Raw genomic sequence first — 19,146 nt, 5'->3', positions numbered from 1 at the left:
AAAACTCTAATAACCAGTTTTTAATAAAATTTTATTAAATATATTCTATTAATTCACTATTTCTTTTTAATAATTTCAATTATTGTAAATTTAGTGAATAACATTCTCTCACAAAAAATTCACGTGAAATACCTTGTTTTGTTGATTGTAGGTGATAAAACATAAACTCATTGTGATAATTACTATAGGTTACTGGAACCATCCAATCACACTGGTTCCATTCATTTGATTTCCACAAATAAATTCCATAAATCAGATTTCTTAATTTGAAAATAGCACAAATTTCATTATTCTGATTTAGTCCAACAATAGCCTGAGAACATTTTAATTTCTTATTTAACTCTTCTAACTGAAATTTCTGGTTTGAAGAGAGAAATCTAATGTTTTCATTTTGAAAAAGTTCTGGTTTTATAGATTTTAGTTGAATATTCAAATTGTAAGTCTTTTGAAATACCAGTTGTGACATACTTGTTTTGACTAATGATAGAATAATCAGTTCAACTTACCTTCCTTTTATAAAAGAGAATGTACACAGTATCAGATGATGTATTAGGTTTAGACTGAGAAACATTTTCATCGTTGCAACAGTACCATTGATCTAATACTCTATTCCATGATATATAATGGCCTTTTGATAGTGATCCTGTATGAGTCTATTTCGATAAACCAGTTTCTAAACAGAGAATTAAAAATAAACAAACGATAAAAGAATATAAATCATAAAAATCAAAATGGTTAGGTGATGTTTGGACCACTAAGTCATTTAAAGGAAACAAGACTTGTTGAGTTGGGTATTTCTTTGAATATATTCTAACCAATTGAATAATTAAAACTTTAGGAATGTCATTGATAGTTGAATATATTTTAGCTTTTCTCTTTTGATTACATTCTTCACAATACCAATCCTCTACATTTTCATAGTGAAGAAATAATTCAATACAACTCTCTAATGAGATTGGGTGTGTTTCATTTGAATACCATTGAGGTACTGGAACTGATAATGAAATAAATTCCTCAAAAGTCTCTGAACTAGAATGACAGATTGAACATTCAGTTACTCTTTTAATTCTTCCTCTAAAAACATCACTAATAAGATTTTTTGAAAAGTAATAGTCTGAAGATGAATCATCAGATCCAATCTCATTCATTTCAACTTCAAATGGAGAATAATATTCTTTTGAAGGAGAAGTTTCACGAGAATATGTTTTTATTGTACCTCTACATGGAATTGGAGAGAGAAGTTGTGGTGAAATAGAAGAAGAGAAATCATTTATATCTTTTGTATTTAATTCTTTTTCTAAGATTTCAAGAAAGATTAACAAAAATTCATGTGCATCATTTTGTTCCTTTCCCTTATACTGTGGATGTGTTTCTGATACAATATCTTTAATTGCTAAAGAAGTTACAAATCTATAATTTCCTGACCAAATAGCGTTTGTTAGATTGATAAATGCATTTAGAAGAGATCCATGATATACTGACTTATCTCCTGCTCTTCCTTTAATTGGATTGTAGTGATGATAACAGTATGACCGAATTTGTTGAGTGTTAGCTAGAGATTGTAAAACTGAACTGATAAAACAAGTGTTTCCTAAATTTCTGATTCCACAAATTGGATAGTTTGAAAAGAACTTCTTGACATGGTCATCACGAGGTGAGAATAATCTTCCCACATACTTACTCATTCTCTTATATATAATAGTCATTTTATTTTCAGTTTATACACAAGAATAATTTCTATTGAGATTAATGTCTAGGTATCAATCTTGAGATTGAATAATTATAATTAATTACTTTTAATTATCCAAATTTGTAATTCTGTCAAAAAAAAGGTTGTTTAATGTTAGAAATCAAAAGTTAGTTAATGAATATGAGGTGCAAGAGCATCAACCAAATTATAAAAACCATTTAATGTTAATGGATCAGATAATAAAACATTACATAACATCCCATATGAATATGAAAACTGAAATGAGATTAATCCATCAGAAATTCTCTGAGTATTTATTTTAAAAGATACTAAGTCTGGAGAATCTAAATCAAATGTTGTTTCTTTCTTTCCTTGAAGAATTGTTAGTCTTGGAATACCATTTTCTACAAGAAGTTAATAAAAAATGATAAGAAATTAAATAAATAATAATTGGATAAATTAATGAACAACCTTCATAATATAATACTTTTCCTTCCTTTTTATTTACACGAGACCCTAATCTACCTGGATAATCAATCATTATTTTACATTCAGAATATGGTTCAACCATTGAAAAGAAATAAGAAATTTTTATTTTCAAATTCTTTTCATCTACTTCCTTATTTTTTATTAAACACAAACCCTATAACAGTATTTTTGTTAATAATTGAATGAAAATTAAGCAATTGACCACACTAAAAATTATTGTTGTAATCTTTCTCAGTTGTTATACTTTAATTTATAGAAAACAATATGTTATACAAAATTACATCTCTCTATTATATTTACTTGGATATATCATTGATTTAATTCTTTCAATACTTGCTCATTATGCAATAAAAAGTAAATTCTTTCAACAATTCAAGTTTGTTTTAACAAGTTATTAATTTTGTTATAATTAACTAATAATATGTTAATGTTTAGATGTTATAATGATGATACTACAGTGATAGAATTTCATTGTTTATTAATGAATGTTTCACTTTCATTTTTAGCTACAAAAAGTCATTCAGCAATCTACATTCATATAATATGTTTATTACTTGTATTTCTTTTATCTATAGCAATTTTATGTAACATTCAGTTTATGAGATTTAGAGTTCCATTTACATATTGTGAATTTGGAACACATATTTCATTAATTCTTCTTTTAATTTTTGTTCAACAACCTCAATTTATTTTAGCACCATCAACAATTCAATCATTTATAAAAAATTATCCACCAATAATAATGATGTGGATTTTTTTACTTGTATTAATGGTAGTAATTGCATTTCTTCCACACCAACCAATGTATGTTTCTGTCCAACGTAAATCATTTCATTTTATTGCTGCTTTAATCTATACACTTGGGATTCGTTCAAATGCTTTATTCTTATCAGTTCTTAGTAACAATCTTGTGATTTTATTTGTTATTCTTGACTTTCTTAGAATTCAATTCGCACCAAATGGTACTCTTTCTCAACTTTTCCAACGATACAGAGATTCACACCAAGACCCAAACCTTTCATCAGGATTTCCTGCTTTTCTTTTATTATATGTAAACACTTTACCACTATTATTATTTAGAAGTCATTTTCATTGTGCAATTATTTCTACTATAATTACTGTTGACATAGGTGATGCATTTGCAGCAATTGTTGGAAGTTATTGTGGTAAATATTTTCCAATAACTCGTTGTGGAAATAAAACATTAATAGGAACATTTTCCTTCATAATTACATCAATTTTCTTTGGAATGATTATCAACACATATATCCCATTATATTTATCATTTAATCAACTAGTCTTAATTTCAATCACTTCAGGACTAATAGAATTAACTTGTGAGAATGACAACTTGATTTTACCACTCTTTTCTTCACTCTTCATCTAGAACTCTGAATTACCAATTCAGATGTCTATAAATGCATTAAGTGTAGATCCATTTGCAGGGATAGAAGATTTAAAAGAGAGTACTAATCCGACAGTTTCTAAAAAACAACCTAAATTGCTTTCACAAAAAGAACAATATAAACGACTTTCAATTGTAGATTCATCTTATGAACAAGAGTTATTACAACGACCTCGAGAAAGTGAAAAAGAGTTGGGGAGTTGGGTTGGTTGTTCAGTGGATCCACTAATGATACCACCAGAAGATGATTTAACAATTGAGAAATTAATAGCTGAATTTTTATGATAAGAGGAAGAAAAAAAACTGATTTTGTTATTTTGTAGAAACAGGGTTTTCTTTATTTTTTTGTTAATTAGAATAAAAAATTAGGTTAATGAACGTTTCAGCAGATAACTTCAATATTTCACAGCTCATTCAAAATGTTACATTACAAAATTCACAAGGATATAAACATGTTAGCATTGTTTCGTTATTAAAAGGTAAATTTGAAATAATACTTAACATCTTCAATAGAGAAATAAAGAGTTTTTTAACGATTGACTATTCACACCCATCATTCAAATCAGATGTTACTGATTTATTAAATGTGATATTTATTTGTATGATTATGGTTTTTAGTGTTGGATCAATATTTATATTATTATTAACATTAGGATGTTCTAAAGATAAGAAATTTATTAAATCTTTTTTGATGATTATAGAATATTGTTGTGTTATTATAATTGGCTTTGTTGGAATGATAAATCAGTTGTATGCCCCTCAGAAATTTGAGGAAGTTTATCTATCATTTTTTATCTTTTTAATGATAACTATCTTATTTATAAGATTATTAATATCAATACCATTCACATTAAATATTCCAACATTGTTTTATCCAATAATTTATATCTTCTGGTTAGATAACGAGAAATTAACTTCATTCAAACCACTTCAATTTGCATTTGGATATTCAATTTTTATTCAATTTTTTGCTTCTATTTTTTCAAAATTAAAATATCAACTACCATATATGTTAGTTGAAGTTTTTTCTCTTCCATTATTCTATTTTGTTTGTTTAATTGTTTTTTTTTGTTATATTTTTCTATCTACTCATTGTTTAGATTTCACAAAATAAACCATGTTGGAGTATCAACGCTACTCTTTCAGTTATTTTACTTCTTGAGACTTCTGCTCATATCTTTACTCTTCTTAGACCAAAGCAACGAACAAACAAGTTAAAGAAAGATTAATTAATTTGAAATTAAATTTATTATGAAATCTCCTTTTTTAAAATTATTTAATTTAAATAAGTGTTGAATCTCAGAGTCTCGTTTAGTTAATAAATCTATCTCATTTAATTAATTTTATCATATTTTAATTGCAACACTTAGTTTAACTTGTTAGTTACAGTCTAAACTATTTTGTGAATGAAACAAACAATTAAAGTAGATACTTGTATTTTTAGACATGGTTATTATCTCCTTTTAAGAATCAAATAATAGTTCATTCTATATTCTTTTATATAGTTTAAAAAATATTATATTCATATAAATTTTTTTATTTTAATTAACAATGAATATGAATGAAAGATATTATAATAATATCTTTTATTAGTTATTTGTTTTTTATTTACAGGAAACGGTTCCATTTATTTTTTAAGAAAGAAATAACCATAGTAGACTATGTTGTTACTAGGAGTATATTTTTATTTTAGTTAATACAACAAATATTATAAAGAAAACTATTAAATAAGTATATTTTTATTATAGAGATATTCTTTAGAATTTGATTATGCTTATTCTTTTCCAGTTTACATTTAAAACTATGATACATCCAAGTTAATTGTTTAAATTTTTAATCAATACAAATTAAAATATTTGAATAGAAACTAGAATCAACTTTAAAAATAATTCAAAGATTTATTTAATTATTTAAAATGACAAAGATATATTTTTATCATACATAGTAATAGAAGCTCTTTAATTTTATGTTAATATTATTTGTATACTGAAATTTAAGGCAGTAGATCTTTCGAAGAAACCGATTTATGTCTATTTTCTAATTCTAATTTTTTTTTTGTTATTCAAAAAACGAAAATTATTTTCATTAAAAAACACATAAAGACTTAATAATAATAAAATGATAAAATATAGTAAAAAAGAACTGAACAAAAAACAGAAAGAATAATGTTTAGGAGAAAGAGAAACATAGTAAAGTATACGTTTACTGTAGAAATCAAACGAGTTATTGGAGTTAAGAAATATCAAGGAAATACATTGTTTATTAAATGGTGGAGAGGATCTAAAAGTAAATCAGGAGCATTGAAACGATCATTAGTAAAAGAGGATGAAGCTTTGTGGAACAGTTCATTTACGTTTGATACTAAACTACAACCAAGAGGTAGTGATGACTTTAAACCAAAACAATTAGTACTTAGTATATATGTTGTCAAAACTTCAAGTGAAATTCTTATTGGAAGAGTAAAATTAGATCTTACTCAATACATTGATATGAATGATAAAATTATTACTTTTCCATTTACTGAAGGAGAATGCAAAAAAGGACAAGTTGAAGCGTGTTTATTTTCAGCAGAGAAAGGAAGTACTATTAGTATTTCTACTTCGTTAGCTACAAACCAACAAGGATTAAATAATACAGACAAGAAAAATGAAGAAGGGAATCCATCACTATATTCAGAAACTACTGTAGAAACATCATTTCATGATTCAGTTGGTTCATTAAATGAACTTATTAAACAACGAGATGAATTAAAATTAGAGTTTGATGAAAATGAGGAAGAATATGGACAGTTATGTGATGAAATTGATAATTTGCAAACTCAAATTGATGAATTAGGTAATAATATTCCTTTTGATAACGTTTCCTGTTTAAGTCCAAGTAGTTATAATTTCTTATTTGAAAAGGTATTATTTAATACTAATTTAAAGTTTATTGAGGACCAACCAGAAATAGCTATTATTTTATTTAATAGAATTCATGATGGTGATGAAATTATTAAACAAGAAAGTGATGGGTTAGATCAACAAAATGAAATGATTGAAGGAGACAATTTAGAAGAAGGATATGACGATACTGTTGATATTCCATTTGTTTCATTATTATTTGCAATTATTAATGGTATTGTTCGTTTATCAAGTGGATCTCCTACAAGATTATGTTATTGGTTATCAACTATATTACGATTATATGCAATGATTCATTTAGCAAGGTTTGATCCAAAACGAAAGAGATTATCTGAGATGTGTCAACAATCAATTGAAAGTTGTATCTCAATGATATTAACATCTATAATAGATTATTCTATTTCTAAAACTGAACCATATGTTAGTGATCTATTCTTAAATCCTAAAACACGATTACAAAATGAACGTGTTTTTAATTCAATATTATCAGTTCTTAATGAAATGAACAATAATCATATTGATGTAATATTTAAAGAAGAATATGTGAAATTATATTTTCGGTATCTTGACCGATATTTGTTTAATTATATATTACATACTTCTCCTGGTATTAATGTTGAAATAGCTTTAAAAATTTTAATGGAAACAGCAAAGACTCGTTCATTAATTCCATCAGAATTAAAAATTCAAGAATGTTTTAATTTAACTGGAAACGTTGCTAAAATAATCCAATTAAACTTAGAATCATTTCAACCAAATGAATTATTTTCACAAATTAATGCCATTAATCCTCAATCAATGTTTGAAATTATTAAAAAAATAACTCCTCCATTAAAAAAGGCAATTATTACAAAATATCAACAAGCAGTATTAGGTCAAATTAAAGTAATAGATATTGATCCTTATGCATCAGTATCAATAGACAAAACAACTCTTGATAAGTTTCTTTTCAAACAGAATTAAATTGTTTTTTGTATTTTTAATTGTTACATTATTCTTTTTGTTATTTATTTTGGTATTTAATAAGATGAATAATAAAACCAATAAAACAATAATATGAATTAAAAGGTAAAATGGAATTTTGGATGTTCAGAGAGAATATAATTTTTCATTTTCTTTTTTACCTCTTCATCTTCATTATTAAATAATACCATATCTTCATTTTCTGGAGAATTTAATGAACGTGATAAACAAATTACATCAAAATGATTTCCTGTAAAAATAATAAAACAACACCGATTTAATGATTTATCACCATATGTAATATCAATATTATTCTCAAAATCAAATACTATAATTTGACATTCTTTTAAAAAAGAGTAAATAGAAATTTCTATATTACTTCCCCATGTCCTTGGATTGAGAATATTTTGAGAATATAATGAATTTGGTTGTCCTAAATAATCCGTTGTAAATTTTTGAGGATATAATTGGACAATTTCAGAAACTTCTTGTCGAATATGATATGGATCATTTCTACTTTTATTATAAAATAAATATTCTAAGCAGTGGAATAAGCAAGAATTATCAGCAGCCATTTTTCTTCTAATTGGAACCCATTTTAATTTATCAATTTTTACAATATATCCACTTTTACTTTTACCTTGTTTAACACTTTTTTCTTCTTTATCTAAATGAATTATCCTAATCATTGTCATATTCTTAATACCAACGTCAATAGCTAGTTCATCATCAAAGGCATTAATTTCTTTATTCATAACAGTTATTCCAATCAAATCTGGTTCTATGACAAATTCATTAGCAATAATACACCTTAATGTACCAACAGTACAACTCTCGTCTACTTCAATTTTGACTTTCTTATTACCATCTTGAATCATAAGTTTCATGACTCTTAATTATCTTTTTTATAGTTTTCCCTAAACTTCATCTCTTTTATTTTCTCTCTTCTTAATTTTAGTTTATATAACATTATTTAATAAAATGTTATTTATAACAAGTATTGTTAAATTTATAAATAAGAAATTAGGGTGAAAGAATAATCAAAAATAGTAACTTTTCAAAGTTCTTAACTTTTCTTTTGAATTTGGATCATTAAATTTTTAGAGTAACAATTCAAATAATGATAAGAAGAAAAGGAAAAGTCTGAGAAAAAAACGAAAGAAGACGACTTTGCAAATAAAAAAATAAGAAAGCAAACGAAATAAGAAGTTTCCTAAAAAATAAAAAGGGATTTAAAAACCCTTTAGATTATTCAAAATAAGTATTAAGTAAGATGTCAATCCTTGAACCTATTTATCTTGCCAATGTTGCTCTTTATATTAAAGAGTCTATTGAATTAATTAATTTAATAAAAGTAAGTTCATTTTGTAAAGAAGGTGTTCAAATGTTACACCGTTGTTGTTTATTTAAAAATCACTTAAATCAAATGAAGAAAATTATCCCACAATTATCAACAATAGAAATAGATTGTGTTGATCAATTAATATTATATCAAGATGAATTAGAAACTATTGACTCTATTATATTAAATCAACCAATTTATTCTCTTGAACAAATTCCAATATCATTACTTTCTCATATTTCATCATTAAAAATCACTTCTCCAATTGATTTATCACTACTTAATAATTTAAAAGAACTTATTATTGATATTTCTTCAAATATTCAAGCAGCTCAAAATCTTAGTCAATTCTTTAACTCAATCCATCCTCATTTAAAAGTTCATTTTATTGTTTCATTAGGAATTGAAAGTAATTTCTTTAGATCAATAGATTATTACTGTTTTGATGAAATTATTATTGAATTTTTAAATGAATTAGGAAAAAAGTCATTTGATGAATTACTTAGTATTCCATTTATTGATAAAAAGTGTAAAATTATAAGTAGAAATCAAACACTTTCAAGTCATAACCATCGAGTATATTATTTTTATCCATTAATAGAAATTCACAGTAATAAAGAGATAGAAATTTTAGAATTAAGAAATGTTCAAGAATGTGTTATAAATCAACAACACTTAGAAGAAAGTATTGATTTAAGACAATTAAATTTAAAAAAAGTTAAAATAATTGGAAGTAATAATATTCAACTTCCTTCATCAATTGAAGAAATTGAATTAGTTCGTACATATATTGATTTAACTGAATTTCATCAATTAAAGAAAATGACTGTTGTAAGTTATAATCAACAAATAGAAATACCTGAAAGTGTAGAGAGTATTATATTAAAACATTGTAGAAGTACTTCAGTCCTTTGTCATTCAAAGAAAGTTAGAGAATTAGAAATTTATGGACAGTGTCAATTTTCTCTTCCACTAAGTAGTCAATTAAATAAAATTGTATTTGATGGTATTCAACTTCAAAAAGATACTTTTAAAGGAATAAATGAATTAAAAAACCTTCATTTAATTCGTTGTAGAGTGAATGAAAAAATAGAATTTCCTAAAAAAATTGAACAATTAATTACAACTGATAATTGTATTCCACAAGGTTCAATTGAATTACATCAAATTAGTATTGAAAAAGAAGGAAGAACTCAATTAAATTTAAAGGATTTTAAAGGAATAAAAAAAATTGAATTTGTTGGATATACTTGTTCTGATGCTACTATTCAAAATTCATTATTACCAATTTCACTTCAATCCATTTGTTTTAGACATTGTTGTGGAGATTTAAATACAATTAAATATATTCAAAGTATTCCACATATTGAATTAATTGACTCACCACAATTACTTCTAATATAAAGTCATTTAAATAGTTCATAATTTAATTATTTTTATTATAAAATATTCATTCTTTTTCATTATAAGGAAAAACAAAACCCTTTTTATTATACATAAGAAAAAAAAAAGTAGAAGAACTGTTTTAATTCATAACATCAATATGTCTGATTTAACTACTCTTCTTCAAAATTGTATGAGCCCTGATGAAAGTATTAGAAAACAAGCTGAGAGCACATTTGAACAAATGAAACAACAACCATCTTTATTACTTCCACAATTGGCTGTATTTGCAAATGCATCAAGTTCTAATCCTGCACCATTGAGATTAATTGCATTAACACAATTTAATAATATGTTAGTAAAAATACCTAAAATAAGAGATGTGATGAGTGATCAAGTTATTATGGAATTATGTAAAGTACTAATTGAAGATTGTAAAGTAGAAAATGAATTTAGAGTTGTGTCTATTCTTTCAAGTGTTATTACTTCTTTTGCTTTTTCTATTCAACAAGAAGAATTACCATGGCCAAATTATATTCAGACTTTATTTTCTCTAACTCAAGAACAAGGTATTATTCAACAATGTATTGCTTTAGATGCTTTAGGTAAATCTACTACACATCCAGAAGCTTCATTGATTATTTCACATGTCTCAGAATTAAAATCATATATTAATAGATGTTTAAGTATTGATAATATTCAGTTAAGATTAAAAGCAATAACATTTTTGAGTAATGCTGTTGGTTTTATTGAAACAACCACGGAAGGAAAAAAGTTTAATGAATTATATCCTCTGATTATGCAAACGTTACAACAATTAATTCAAAACAATGAAGTTACAGTTGCTAATAATGTTTTAGATGATTTACAAGAATTGGCTTCATTTTCAAATTATTTTTTTGCTGGTATTCTTCCTACTGTTTCTGAAAATCTTATGACATTATGTAATTCTCCCATTGATAATTCTCTTAAAGAAAGTGCTATGGAAGTTTTACTTTCTCTTATTCAAAATAATACATCCCAATATAAAAAGAGTGGATTTTTACCTCAAGTTCTTATTTGTTTATTAAATTGGTTAACTAGTGTTAGTGATGATGATGTAGAAGATTGGCTAAATGAAAATACTGATGATACTTTATTTGAATACGCACAGGATGCACTTGAAACATTAACATCTGCTATTGGAGGTAAACCATTACGTGATACTTTATTTAATAAATGTGTTGAATTCGCTAAAATGAGTGATTGGCCACATAGATTTGCTGCTGTTACTTCTTTAGCTCAAGTTATACAACATGGAAAGTTTATCATTAAATCAAATATTACAGAAGTACTTCAATTATCATTTAGTGCAGTAAGTGATAATCAACCATTAATTGTTTATTCATTATTAAATCTTCTTGAAGGATTAATGGAAACATTCCCACATATTATGATTAGAAGTCATTTTGATTCTATTGTAAATGCATTAATTTTATGTGTTAAATCACCACATTCGAGAATTCAAGAAAAAGCATGTTTTACCCTTCAATCAATGTTAGATAATCTTGGAGAATGTTCAAATAAATTAATTCCATTCATAGGACAAATAATGGATGGATTATTAATATTAATAACTACAAATAACCAACCAAAAACTATTAGTACAGGATTATCTTCAATTGTATATATTTCATTATTAGTAACAAATCAAATGGGACAATATTATGAACAATTCCAAAAATTATTTAATGCTTTATTACCAAAATGTACCACATTTAATACATCTGAAATGAAAGGAAAAATGATTGAACTAATGGCTATTTTTAATTCTAAATTAAATCCACAATTCTTTTCTAATATTCAAGAAATTATTTATAATACATTAAGTGAATTATTTAAACAACCAGTGGGTATTGAAGATCCAGTATTACCATATGTTATGTCAGCATTATGTAGAATGGTAGATTCACCAAACAAAGCTATTAGACCTAATTTAGATAAATTTATAGTATTATTATTAAATAGAATTGGATTACCTATTATTAAACAAGAAGGTGATCAAACTGATGTAATTAATGTAACAAATATGATTTCACAAGAAAAAAAATATTTGTTTTTCACTATTAAGAAAATAGCTGAATACTTAAAAGGAGAATTTGCAGTTTATGCAGAAAAAACATATAATAGTGTTTCACCATGGTTAGACTGTTCTAATACTAATATTAAACTTGCTGCATGTATTGTATTACCACTAGTTATTTCTTCATTAATTCAAGCAACTGGAAAATCAGAACAATTAAAACAAATTTATTATAATTTAATACAAAAATTATGTCAATTACTTATTAATGATAAAGCAAGTGATACTATTGAAGTTATTTTAGACTGTATTCAAAGTATTATTATTACAATGGGTGAAAATAGTTTAGAACCACAAATGATTAGTTTATTATTTGAAACATTTGATAAAACATTATATGGAACATTAGAAAATAAAGGAGAGGCATTAAGTGTTTTACCAATAGATAAAACTGAAGATGAATTAGATGATGAAGAAATTGAAATGTTAGGTGAAGAAGATCAATATGATGATTATTTACAAAAAATGTTAAATACATTATCATCTATTTGTGAAAATCATCTTCAAACATTCTTTGCAGCATTTAACATGAAATTATTCCCAAGAATTATGATTTATTTTGGTCAAACTGATAATGAAACACGTTGTAGTTTTGCAGTTTCTGCAATGGGAACAGTTATTTGTAATGGTAAATTATATCATTATCTTCCACATGTTGGTGACCAATTTATATCATACATGAAAAGTTCAAGCCCTGACATTGCATTCAATGCAATTCTTTTTGTTGGTAGATTTGCTGAATTAGAAATACCAGAATTTCAACCTTTAACTGCAAAAGCATTAAATACATTAAGTGAAATTTTAACAAGACCAAAGAATAAAACATACCATGAAATTCATAGTCAATTAGTTACTACATTAGGTGAAATTATTCTTCATAATCCAAATATTCCAAACAAAGAATCTCTTGTTAAGAGTTTCATTGGTTTATTCCCTGTAACAGAAGGATTTTATAAATTAGTTGAAATTGTTTATGATCTACAAACAAAAGGATTTATTACTTCTAGCAATGACAATGAAACTGCTGAAATTATTTATCGATTGACATCATTTTGTGCTGATACTATTGAAGAAGAGGAATGTTCTATTGATACAAAGAAAAGAATTATTGGATTATTGAAGATTTGGACATCAAATGTTTCTCCAAATATTATTCAAGCAGTTTGGAGTAAGTTAACTGTTGACCAACGAGGTGAGTTAACTGATTTACAAAAAGAACAACTTTAAAATTTATTTGATTAATTTATTATAGTTCTTTTTTTTTAATATTATAATTTTTAATTGAGATAATTCTTGTAGAAGAGATTTTTGTTTTGTATTTTGATATTTTTAAACCTAGCAACATCATTGGTGTTGTCATCATTTTTGCATAATATTTATTAGAGGAAGTAAATAGAGAAGGGGATTAGGAGTGGTTTGAAAATAACTATCATTATTTTATTATTTTTATTAATAGAATATTATCTTTTTTATATTTAGTTATTTTGTTATTTGTTATTTTGAATGATAATGAAATATTTGATTTTCATTAAATTAATCATTATTTATTATGTCTTTCTTATGTTCATGAACAATTTATTTAAACAAAAATAATATTATTCTAATGAGTAATTTAATTTATTAAATTTGTTTTATCATTTATTATATTTCTTTATATTTAAATCTTCTTTTATTTATTCATTAATAAGTTATTTAAATATTGTAATAATTAATTAAATAATATATTTGTTTAAATTGATGAATGAATAATAATGAATAAATATAAAATAACAATAAAATGATATAAGAATATAACATAAATAATAAAAGAAGAAATATATAAAAGATATAAAGATAAAGAAGAATAATGAAGTAGTAATAAAATATATAATAAGAATTGCAAAAGAAATACAATGAAAAAGTGAATAAAAAGAGAAATAAGAAATGAAAAAAGAATAAGAAAGCCATGAATAAATAGAGCGATAATAATAAGAATAAAACCCATAAGAAATATAGAACACTGACAAAGAATGAAATTAAAGCAAAAATATGAAATAAAATGAAAAAAGAATATGAAAAAATAAATAAATAAGTAAAAATAAAGAAAAGAAAAATGTTAATAAACAATAGAGGTATATTCAGTCCAAAATAAAATGAAATTGGAGAAAGTTAAAAGTTCAATTAAATTAAAAACCAAAGAAGGGTTGAATGAGTTAAAGATAATAATCAAGTTAATGAAATAAATAGAAAACATCACAAGAATAATAATTAAAGTAAATAAAAAAAAAACAAAGAAAAAGAAGAAGATGATAAATAAAATAGTTTTAGAGTTAATTAGTTAAATAAAAGTTAAGAAATGAACAAATAAAAAATATAATAAAAGTAATAAACATTAATTTCAGTATTAATTTCAATAAATGTGTTAGTAAATATAGAAAGCAATTTAAATAGTTAAAGAATTAAAAGTGAAATTGACAACATAAAAGAAGTGAAAAATGTTGTAATTAAGATATATTCATGGAACATTGTTTCTTTCACAACAAAATATATTCTATAAATTAGTTATAACAGAATTGAATAGGATTACCTCTATAGATCAAGGAATAATATAGTACGTTCTATTAATACTTAATTACTCCTTTTTCTTTTGTTTTTGAATTTTTTTTATTTCTTCATCACATTTCTTACATATGTTTTATCTTTTTTATTCCTTTTCCAATTTCATTTCCTTATATTTTCTTCTTTTTTTTAATTGAACATAGAACTCTTTTGATATTATCAATGTAATACCATCTATCCTCTTATCAAGATATTTGTTGTTTATTTTATCTCTTCCTATGTTAATTTTTTCTTAACTATTTTAAACAGAGTTAATATCATTTTTATCAATTGTAAATAACAAAAAATAATATTTAAAAAAATTTCAATTTATTTGTTTGTAAATTACAATGTATGCCTCTTTTTGATGAATATCACTTTGGGACACTTCGTTAACACTTTCATCATTACAACAATACCACTTATCTTGAAACTTTACATAAGAATAGTAATGTCCAAAAAATGAGCAACCAATATGATTGATAACAGAAACAATTTCATATGTATAAGGCGGAAAAGAAGATACAATATTTTGACATTCAAAACGATCAGGAAATGTAAGATAATCAGTTTTTTTAATACACCCATAATAGCCCATTTCAAATAATTTTATACTCATAATAAAGTATTTAGGAAATGTTTTAAAGTTAAGGCATTTTTTACCTCCAATATTATGACATTCTTCACATTTCCATTCTTCCATTTGTTCTGGTTTAAAGTATTGTTTAAGAGCATCAACGATACTCATAGACTTATCAGAAAACATTGTTAATTTTTTTCTTTCACTATGTATTTCAACTTGAGCATCTGTTAACCGAATGATTTCATTTTTAAAAATTTCTCTTCTTAAATGATTCCTTGTAATAAAGATTTTGGATATATCTGTTGGTTCTAAATGTAATATTGAAGCAATTAATTTATACAATTGATTTGCTGTTGTTACTCGTGGTAGATAAATATAAATATCTGATCCAATTAATTTATTATTTGCAAATCCCTTAATTCCTACAATAATATCATTCATTAATGATGCTGAATCAATATCAGAATAACAACTAGTTCTTTTAGGAATATCTAATTCAAGACAATTAAAGTTTGAATTAGTTTTACTTTGATAAATACAATGAGAGCACATTATTGTTGAATCAACTTCTCCATAAAATATATCATGAATTATACTTTTTCCATCATGACATACATCCTCATGCATACAGTCAATTAAATGAATAAGTGTTTCATGTGAGTCATGTTGTTCTCCAAAAGGAAATAAATTAGACAACAAATTTAATAAGTTATTTGTAATAGGTTGACCATGAGAGTAAGTAGAAAAGAATTCAGCCATAGTATCCACATATTTTCCTTCATGTCCCATTTTATTTGTTTTATTAATATCTTTTTTATACTCTCCATTAAGCAAATAATTTCTTAGAGGTTCGATAGAGTATAACACTTGAAGAACACTATTAAGATAACAAACGTTACCAAAATTTATTAGTCCTTGAAGTTTCATTATTAATTTAAATAAAAAATAAATAATTTTTAAGATTTTATGATAAAATAATTCTTATAAGGATTAATATTAATTTTTATTATTATAAATATAATTTTTATTTAATTTAAAAAAATAATAAATTATTAAAAAATCATAATGACGTTTATAAAATCATTCTCATTTAAACACGGTAACTAGTATTTCATTTAACAATGTCTGACACCTCACTTATTGGAATTGATTTGGGAAGTTGTACTATTGAAGTCGCATATTATAGAGTCAATAAACAATTAGCTGAAAATGCAAAGTTTAGTACAGGAAAATACTTTTATCCAACGTTTTATGGATATAACCCTAAAACAAAGACAGAGTTGTTTGGTGATAGTGCTAAACAAGCACTATCTAAAAAAGGTATAACTGTTGCTTATGAATTTAAGAGATTTATTGGAAAATCATTTGACGATAAAATTATTGAAAACGATATTAAAAGAGCTCCATATAAATCAGTTAAAATGGGTGATTCATCTGTTGGCATTGAAATAGATAAAGGAAAAATTATGTCCCCAATAGAAATATATTCTAAATTATTAAATGCTGCTATAGACGACTTAAAAACTAGTCAAGTTCGTTTTGAAAATGTTGTTGTTACTGTTCCACTTTCTTTTGGTGACAATGAAAGAGAAGCAATTAAACACTTATTTGATGAATTTTCACTAAACAATATAGCGGTACTAAACGAATCAACAGCAGCTGCAATTGATTTTGGGTATGGTGATTTTAATACAGACGATTCTGAAAAAAAAGAAAGTGATTCTAAAAATAAAAAAAAACCAGAAGGTAATTTTGTTGTGTTTGATTATGGAGGAGGGACATTAGATATTAGTGTTATTCAATACTCTCTTAGTAAGAATAATACTCATAATTTTAATGTTTTAGCTCATGGTGGTCTCAGGAATAATGGTGGTAGTGATATAGATGAATTAATTGCACAATACGTAATCTCAGAAACAAAAGATGGTATGTACGAAATAGATGAGATTGACGATGAGGTTGCTTTCCTCAAATCTAAGACTGGAAAGTCTCAACTTAAAGTTGAGTGTGAAAAATGTAAAATTAGTCTTTCTTCAAATTCATCATATACTTTTACTTTACCACAACCAGATGGAGAAGATAATGAAGCTGAAGTTACCATTGAACTTGAAGACTTTAAAAAGATTTGTTTGCCTCTTTTTACACAAGCTGTTGATGAATTAAAGAGAGTTATTGATATGGCAAATGTTAACATTAGTGAAATTCTTATGGTAGGTGGTACTTCTTCTATTCCATACATTTCTCAAATGATTCAACAGAGGTTTGGTATAAAACCGACTCTTTCTGACCATCCATTATTTGCAGTTTCAAGAGGAGCTGCAATTAAATGTGCAGAATTAAAGCAAAAAGCTAAAACAAGTAGTACAGAAGTTGCTACTTATTCTGTTGGAATTGCAACATATAATCAATTATTTGGAATTCGAACAGTCCAAACAATTATTCCTGAACAAAGTAAATTACCATTTACAGGGAGATATGAATTTGTATTACCTAATGAAAACCAGAAAAGTATTCAACTTGATTTATACAGAGATACAAAAATTCCACTTCCAAGTAATTTTATTGGGACTCTATGTGTTGATATTGAAGGTAAATGTCATAAAGGATCTAGAGTTGATTTATTTATCAAAATGAATCAAGAAGGAATGTTAAATATAACAATTGAATTACCACAATCAACTCTTTCCCATAAATTTGATGCAGAAATTAAACTCAATCATTAAATAATTTTAATAATAAATTTTAATAAAATTTTAATTTATTTTTAGTTTCAAGATAAAACTATAAATTGTAAAAGTTTAATAAATGCAAAATAATACAGACACTTGGGATATTCGTACTAAATTATTAGTTGGAGAAGACAATTATAAAACCATTCAAACCACAAACTTTTTGATTATTGGTAATCATCCATCTTTATCTTATACAAGTGAGTATTTAATCCGAGCAGGCGTAACTAATTTAACTTTATATTATCCAGAAATGAATAATGATATTTCACTCTCATTACATGCATTTACTGTAGATCAAAAGAACGAACAAGAACAATTATTGTTAATTAATCCTGAAGCAAAAATTACATTAATTAATAAGCCATATGATTCAATGTTAATGAAAACGTATATTTCCTCAAATGATATTATTCTAATAGGAATAGAAGATCATAAATTTGCAGTTGAAGCATGTAAAATAGGACTAGAATTTCAAAAAAAAGTATTTTGTGTACTTGGAGGTTATGGACTATTTGATTCAACCCAAGTTCAAATAAAAAATATTGAAAGAGTAAAAAAAAGTAAATTAGCAACTGAATTTAAATCTGCACTATATAAAGAAAATATTCGTCGTAAGGTTAGATGTATTTATGGGGAAGATGGTCAAGGAGAAGGTGGATTACCTTATATTTTTTCTGTAATGGGTATTTATCTTGCTTCTCAAGGAATTGATTCAATCATAACCCGAAGGCCAATTCAATTACGTGCAGAAAAACCTGAACAAAAAGAAAATGAAACAAAACGAAAAGAGCAAGAGAAATAAAACATAATTGATTGAGTATTTTCAATTAATAAACTTAGAGAAGTTGGTAATTGTTAGAAATTTATAGGTATTCTATTTTAATAAAGTTTAATTTATAAATTTAATTAAATTAGTAATAATACTAAAATATATTTATTTTTAGAATTAATTATTAT

At 24.9% G+C, this 19,146-nt stretch overlaps 10 protein-coding genes across 10 annotated transcripts, besides 29 other annotated features; 7 read left to right on the top strand and 3 right to left on the bottom strand.

The window, feature by feature from the left end:
* The first annotated feature begins 17 nt into the window (after window positions 1-17).
* Window positions 18-93: a sequence feature (AT_rich).
* Window positions 94-497: 404 nt separating this feature from the next.
* EDI_336480 (ubiquitin carboxyl-terminal hydrolase, putative) lies at window positions 498-1,685 on the bottom strand (the record flags this gene model as incomplete). The annotated part of the gene is made up of 2 exons (XM_001740774.1): window positions 498-653; window positions 702-1,685. 2 exons carry the CDS (start codon window positions 1,683-1,685, stop codon window positions 498-500), a joined length of 1,140 nt encoding a protein of 379 aa, XP_001740826.1.
* Window positions 1,686-1,775: 90 nt separating this feature from the next.
* Window positions 1,776-1,804: a sequence feature (AT_rich).
* Window positions 1,805-2,104: 300 nt separating this feature from the next.
* Window positions 2,105-2,142: a sequence feature (AT_rich).
* A 219-nt stretch (window positions 2,143-2,361) lies between these two features.
* Window positions 2,362-3,869, top strand: EDI_336470 (uncharacterized protein; the record flags this gene model as incomplete). The annotated part of the gene is made up of 3 exons (XM_001740773.1): window positions 2,362-2,555; window positions 2,615-3,329; window positions 3,567-3,869. The coding sequence occupies 3 exons, from the start codon at window positions 2,362-2,364 to the stop codon at window positions 3,867-3,869; spliced, it is 1,212 nt and encodes a 403-aa protein (XP_001740825.1).
* Window positions 3,870-3,957: 88 nt separating this feature from the next.
* EDI_336460 (uncharacterized protein) lies at window positions 3,958-4,813 on the top strand (the record flags this gene model as incomplete). The annotated part of the gene is made up of 2 exons (XM_001740772.1): window positions 3,958-4,632; window positions 4,685-4,813. The coding sequence occupies 2 exons, from the start codon at window positions 3,958-3,960 to the stop codon at window positions 4,811-4,813; spliced, it is 804 nt and encodes a 267-aa protein (XP_001740824.1).
* Window positions 4,809-4,873: a sequence feature (AT_rich).
* A 42-nt stretch (window positions 4,874-4,915) lies between these two features.
* Window positions 4,916-4,943: a sequence feature (AT_rich).
* A 136-nt stretch (window positions 4,944-5,079) lies between these two features.
* Window positions 5,080-5,195: a sequence feature (AT_rich).
* Window positions 5,196-5,261: 66 nt separating this feature from the next.
* Window positions 5,262-5,331: a sequence feature (AT_rich).
* Window positions 5,332-5,462: 131 nt separating this feature from the next.
* Window positions 5,463-5,501: a sequence feature (AT_rich).
* A 187-nt stretch (window positions 5,502-5,688) lies between these two features.
* Window positions 5,689-5,723: a sequence feature (AT_rich).
* Window positions 5,724-5,749: 26 nt separating this feature from the next.
* EDI_336450 (uncharacterized protein) lies at window positions 5,750-7,450 on the top strand (the record flags this gene model as incomplete). Its single annotated transcript, XM_001740771.1, has 1 exon — window positions 5,750-7,450. One exon carries the CDS (start codon window positions 5,750-5,752, stop codon window positions 7,448-7,450), a length of 1,701 nt encoding a protein of 566 aa, XP_001740823.1.
* A 98-nt stretch (window positions 7,451-7,548) lies between these two features.
* EDI_336440 (ubiquitin thioesterase OTU1, putative) lies at window positions 7,549-8,328 on the bottom strand (the record flags this gene model as incomplete). The annotated part of the gene is made up of 1 exon (XM_001740770.1): window positions 7,549-8,328. One exon carries the CDS (start codon window positions 8,326-8,328, stop codon window positions 7,549-7,551), a length of 780 nt encoding a protein of 259 aa, XP_001740822.1.
* Window positions 7,968-7,988: a sequence feature (AT_rich).
* Window positions 8,329-8,398: 70 nt separating the features above from the next.
* Window positions 8,399-8,469: a sequence feature (AT_rich).
* A 254-nt stretch (window positions 8,470-8,723) lies between these two features.
* Window positions 8,724-10,196, top strand: EDI_336430 (uncharacterized protein; the record flags this gene model as incomplete). The annotated part of the gene is made up of 1 exon (XM_001740769.1): window positions 8,724-10,196. One exon carries the CDS (start codon window positions 8,724-8,726, stop codon window positions 10,194-10,196), a length of 1,473 nt encoding a protein of 490 aa, XP_001740821.1.
* Window positions 9,493-9,521: a sequence feature (AT_rich).
* Window positions 10,197-10,213: 17 nt separating the features above from the next.
* Window positions 10,214-10,243: a sequence feature (AT_rich).
* A 92-nt stretch (window positions 10,244-10,335) lies between these two features.
* On the top strand, window positions 10,336-13,524 carry EDI_336420 (importin beta-3, putative; the record flags this gene model as incomplete). Its single annotated transcript, XM_001740768.1, has 1 exon — window positions 10,336-13,524. The coding sequence occupies one exon, from the start codon at window positions 10,336-10,338 to the stop codon at window positions 13,522-13,524; it is 3,189 nt and encodes a 1,062-aa protein (XP_001740820.1).
* Window positions 12,147-12,181: a sequence feature (AT_rich).
* Window positions 12,452-12,490: a sequence feature (AT_rich).
* Window positions 13,520-13,580: a sequence feature (AT_rich).
* Window positions 13,581-13,728: 148 nt separating this feature from the next.
* Window positions 13,729-13,848: a sequence feature (AT_rich).
* A 21-nt stretch (window positions 13,849-13,869) lies between these two features.
* Window positions 13,870-13,897: a sequence feature (AT_rich).
* An 18-nt stretch (window positions 13,898-13,915) lies between these two features.
* Window positions 13,916-14,217: a repeat region.
* A 1-nt stretch (window position 14,218) lies between these two features.
* Window positions 14,219-14,400: a microsatellite.
* Window positions 14,304-14,468: a microsatellite.
* Window positions 14,469-14,490: 22 nt separating this feature from the next.
* Window positions 14,491-14,595: a microsatellite.
* Window positions 14,596-14,597: 2 nt separating this feature from the next.
* Window positions 14,598-14,673: a repeat region.
* Window positions 14,670-14,920: a repeat region.
* Window position 14,921: 1 nt separating this feature from the next.
* Window positions 14,922-15,026: a microsatellite.
* A 120-nt stretch (window positions 15,027-15,146) lies between these two features.
* Window positions 15,147-15,210: a sequence feature (AT_rich).
* EDI_336410 (uncharacterized protein) lies at window positions 15,200-16,384 on the bottom strand (the record flags this gene model as incomplete). The annotated part of the gene is made up of 1 exon (XM_001740767.1): window positions 15,200-16,384. The coding sequence occupies one exon, from the start codon at window positions 16,382-16,384 to the stop codon at window positions 15,200-15,202; it is 1,185 nt and encodes a 394-aa protein (XP_001740819.1).
* Window positions 16,383-16,518: a sequence feature (AT_rich).
* A 60-nt stretch (window positions 16,519-16,578) lies between these two features.
* On the top strand, window positions 16,579-18,180 carry EDI_336400 (heat shock protein 70kD, putative; the record flags this gene model as incomplete). The annotated part of the gene is made up of 1 exon (XM_001740766.1): window positions 16,579-18,180. The coding sequence occupies one exon, from the start codon at window positions 16,579-16,581 to the stop codon at window positions 18,178-18,180; it is 1,602 nt and encodes a 533-aa protein (XP_001740818.1).
* Window positions 18,176-18,224: a sequence feature (AT_rich).
* Window positions 18,225-18,262: 38 nt separating this feature from the next.
* Window positions 18,263-18,991, top strand: EDI_336390 (uncharacterized protein; the record flags this gene model as incomplete). Its single annotated transcript, XM_001740765.1, has 1 exon — window positions 18,263-18,991. The coding sequence occupies one exon, from the start codon at window positions 18,263-18,265 to the stop codon at window positions 18,989-18,991; it is 729 nt and encodes a 242-aa protein (XP_001740817.1).
* A 73-nt stretch (window positions 18,992-19,064) lies between these two features.
* Window positions 19,065-19,146: part of a sequence feature (AT_rich) that runs on past the window's edge.

This window comes from Entamoeba dispar, genomic scaffold (genome assembly GCF_000209125.1).
Source record: "Entamoeba dispar SAW760 scf_1105229463199 genomic scaffold, whole genome shotgun sequence".
In the NCBI taxonomy this organism is placed as follows: Eukaryota; Evosea; order Mastigamoebida; family Endamoebidae; genus Entamoeba; species Entamoeba dispar.
Note: the sequence above shows the minus strand (reverse complement) of the source record. Positions and strands in the feature narration are given on the sequence as shown.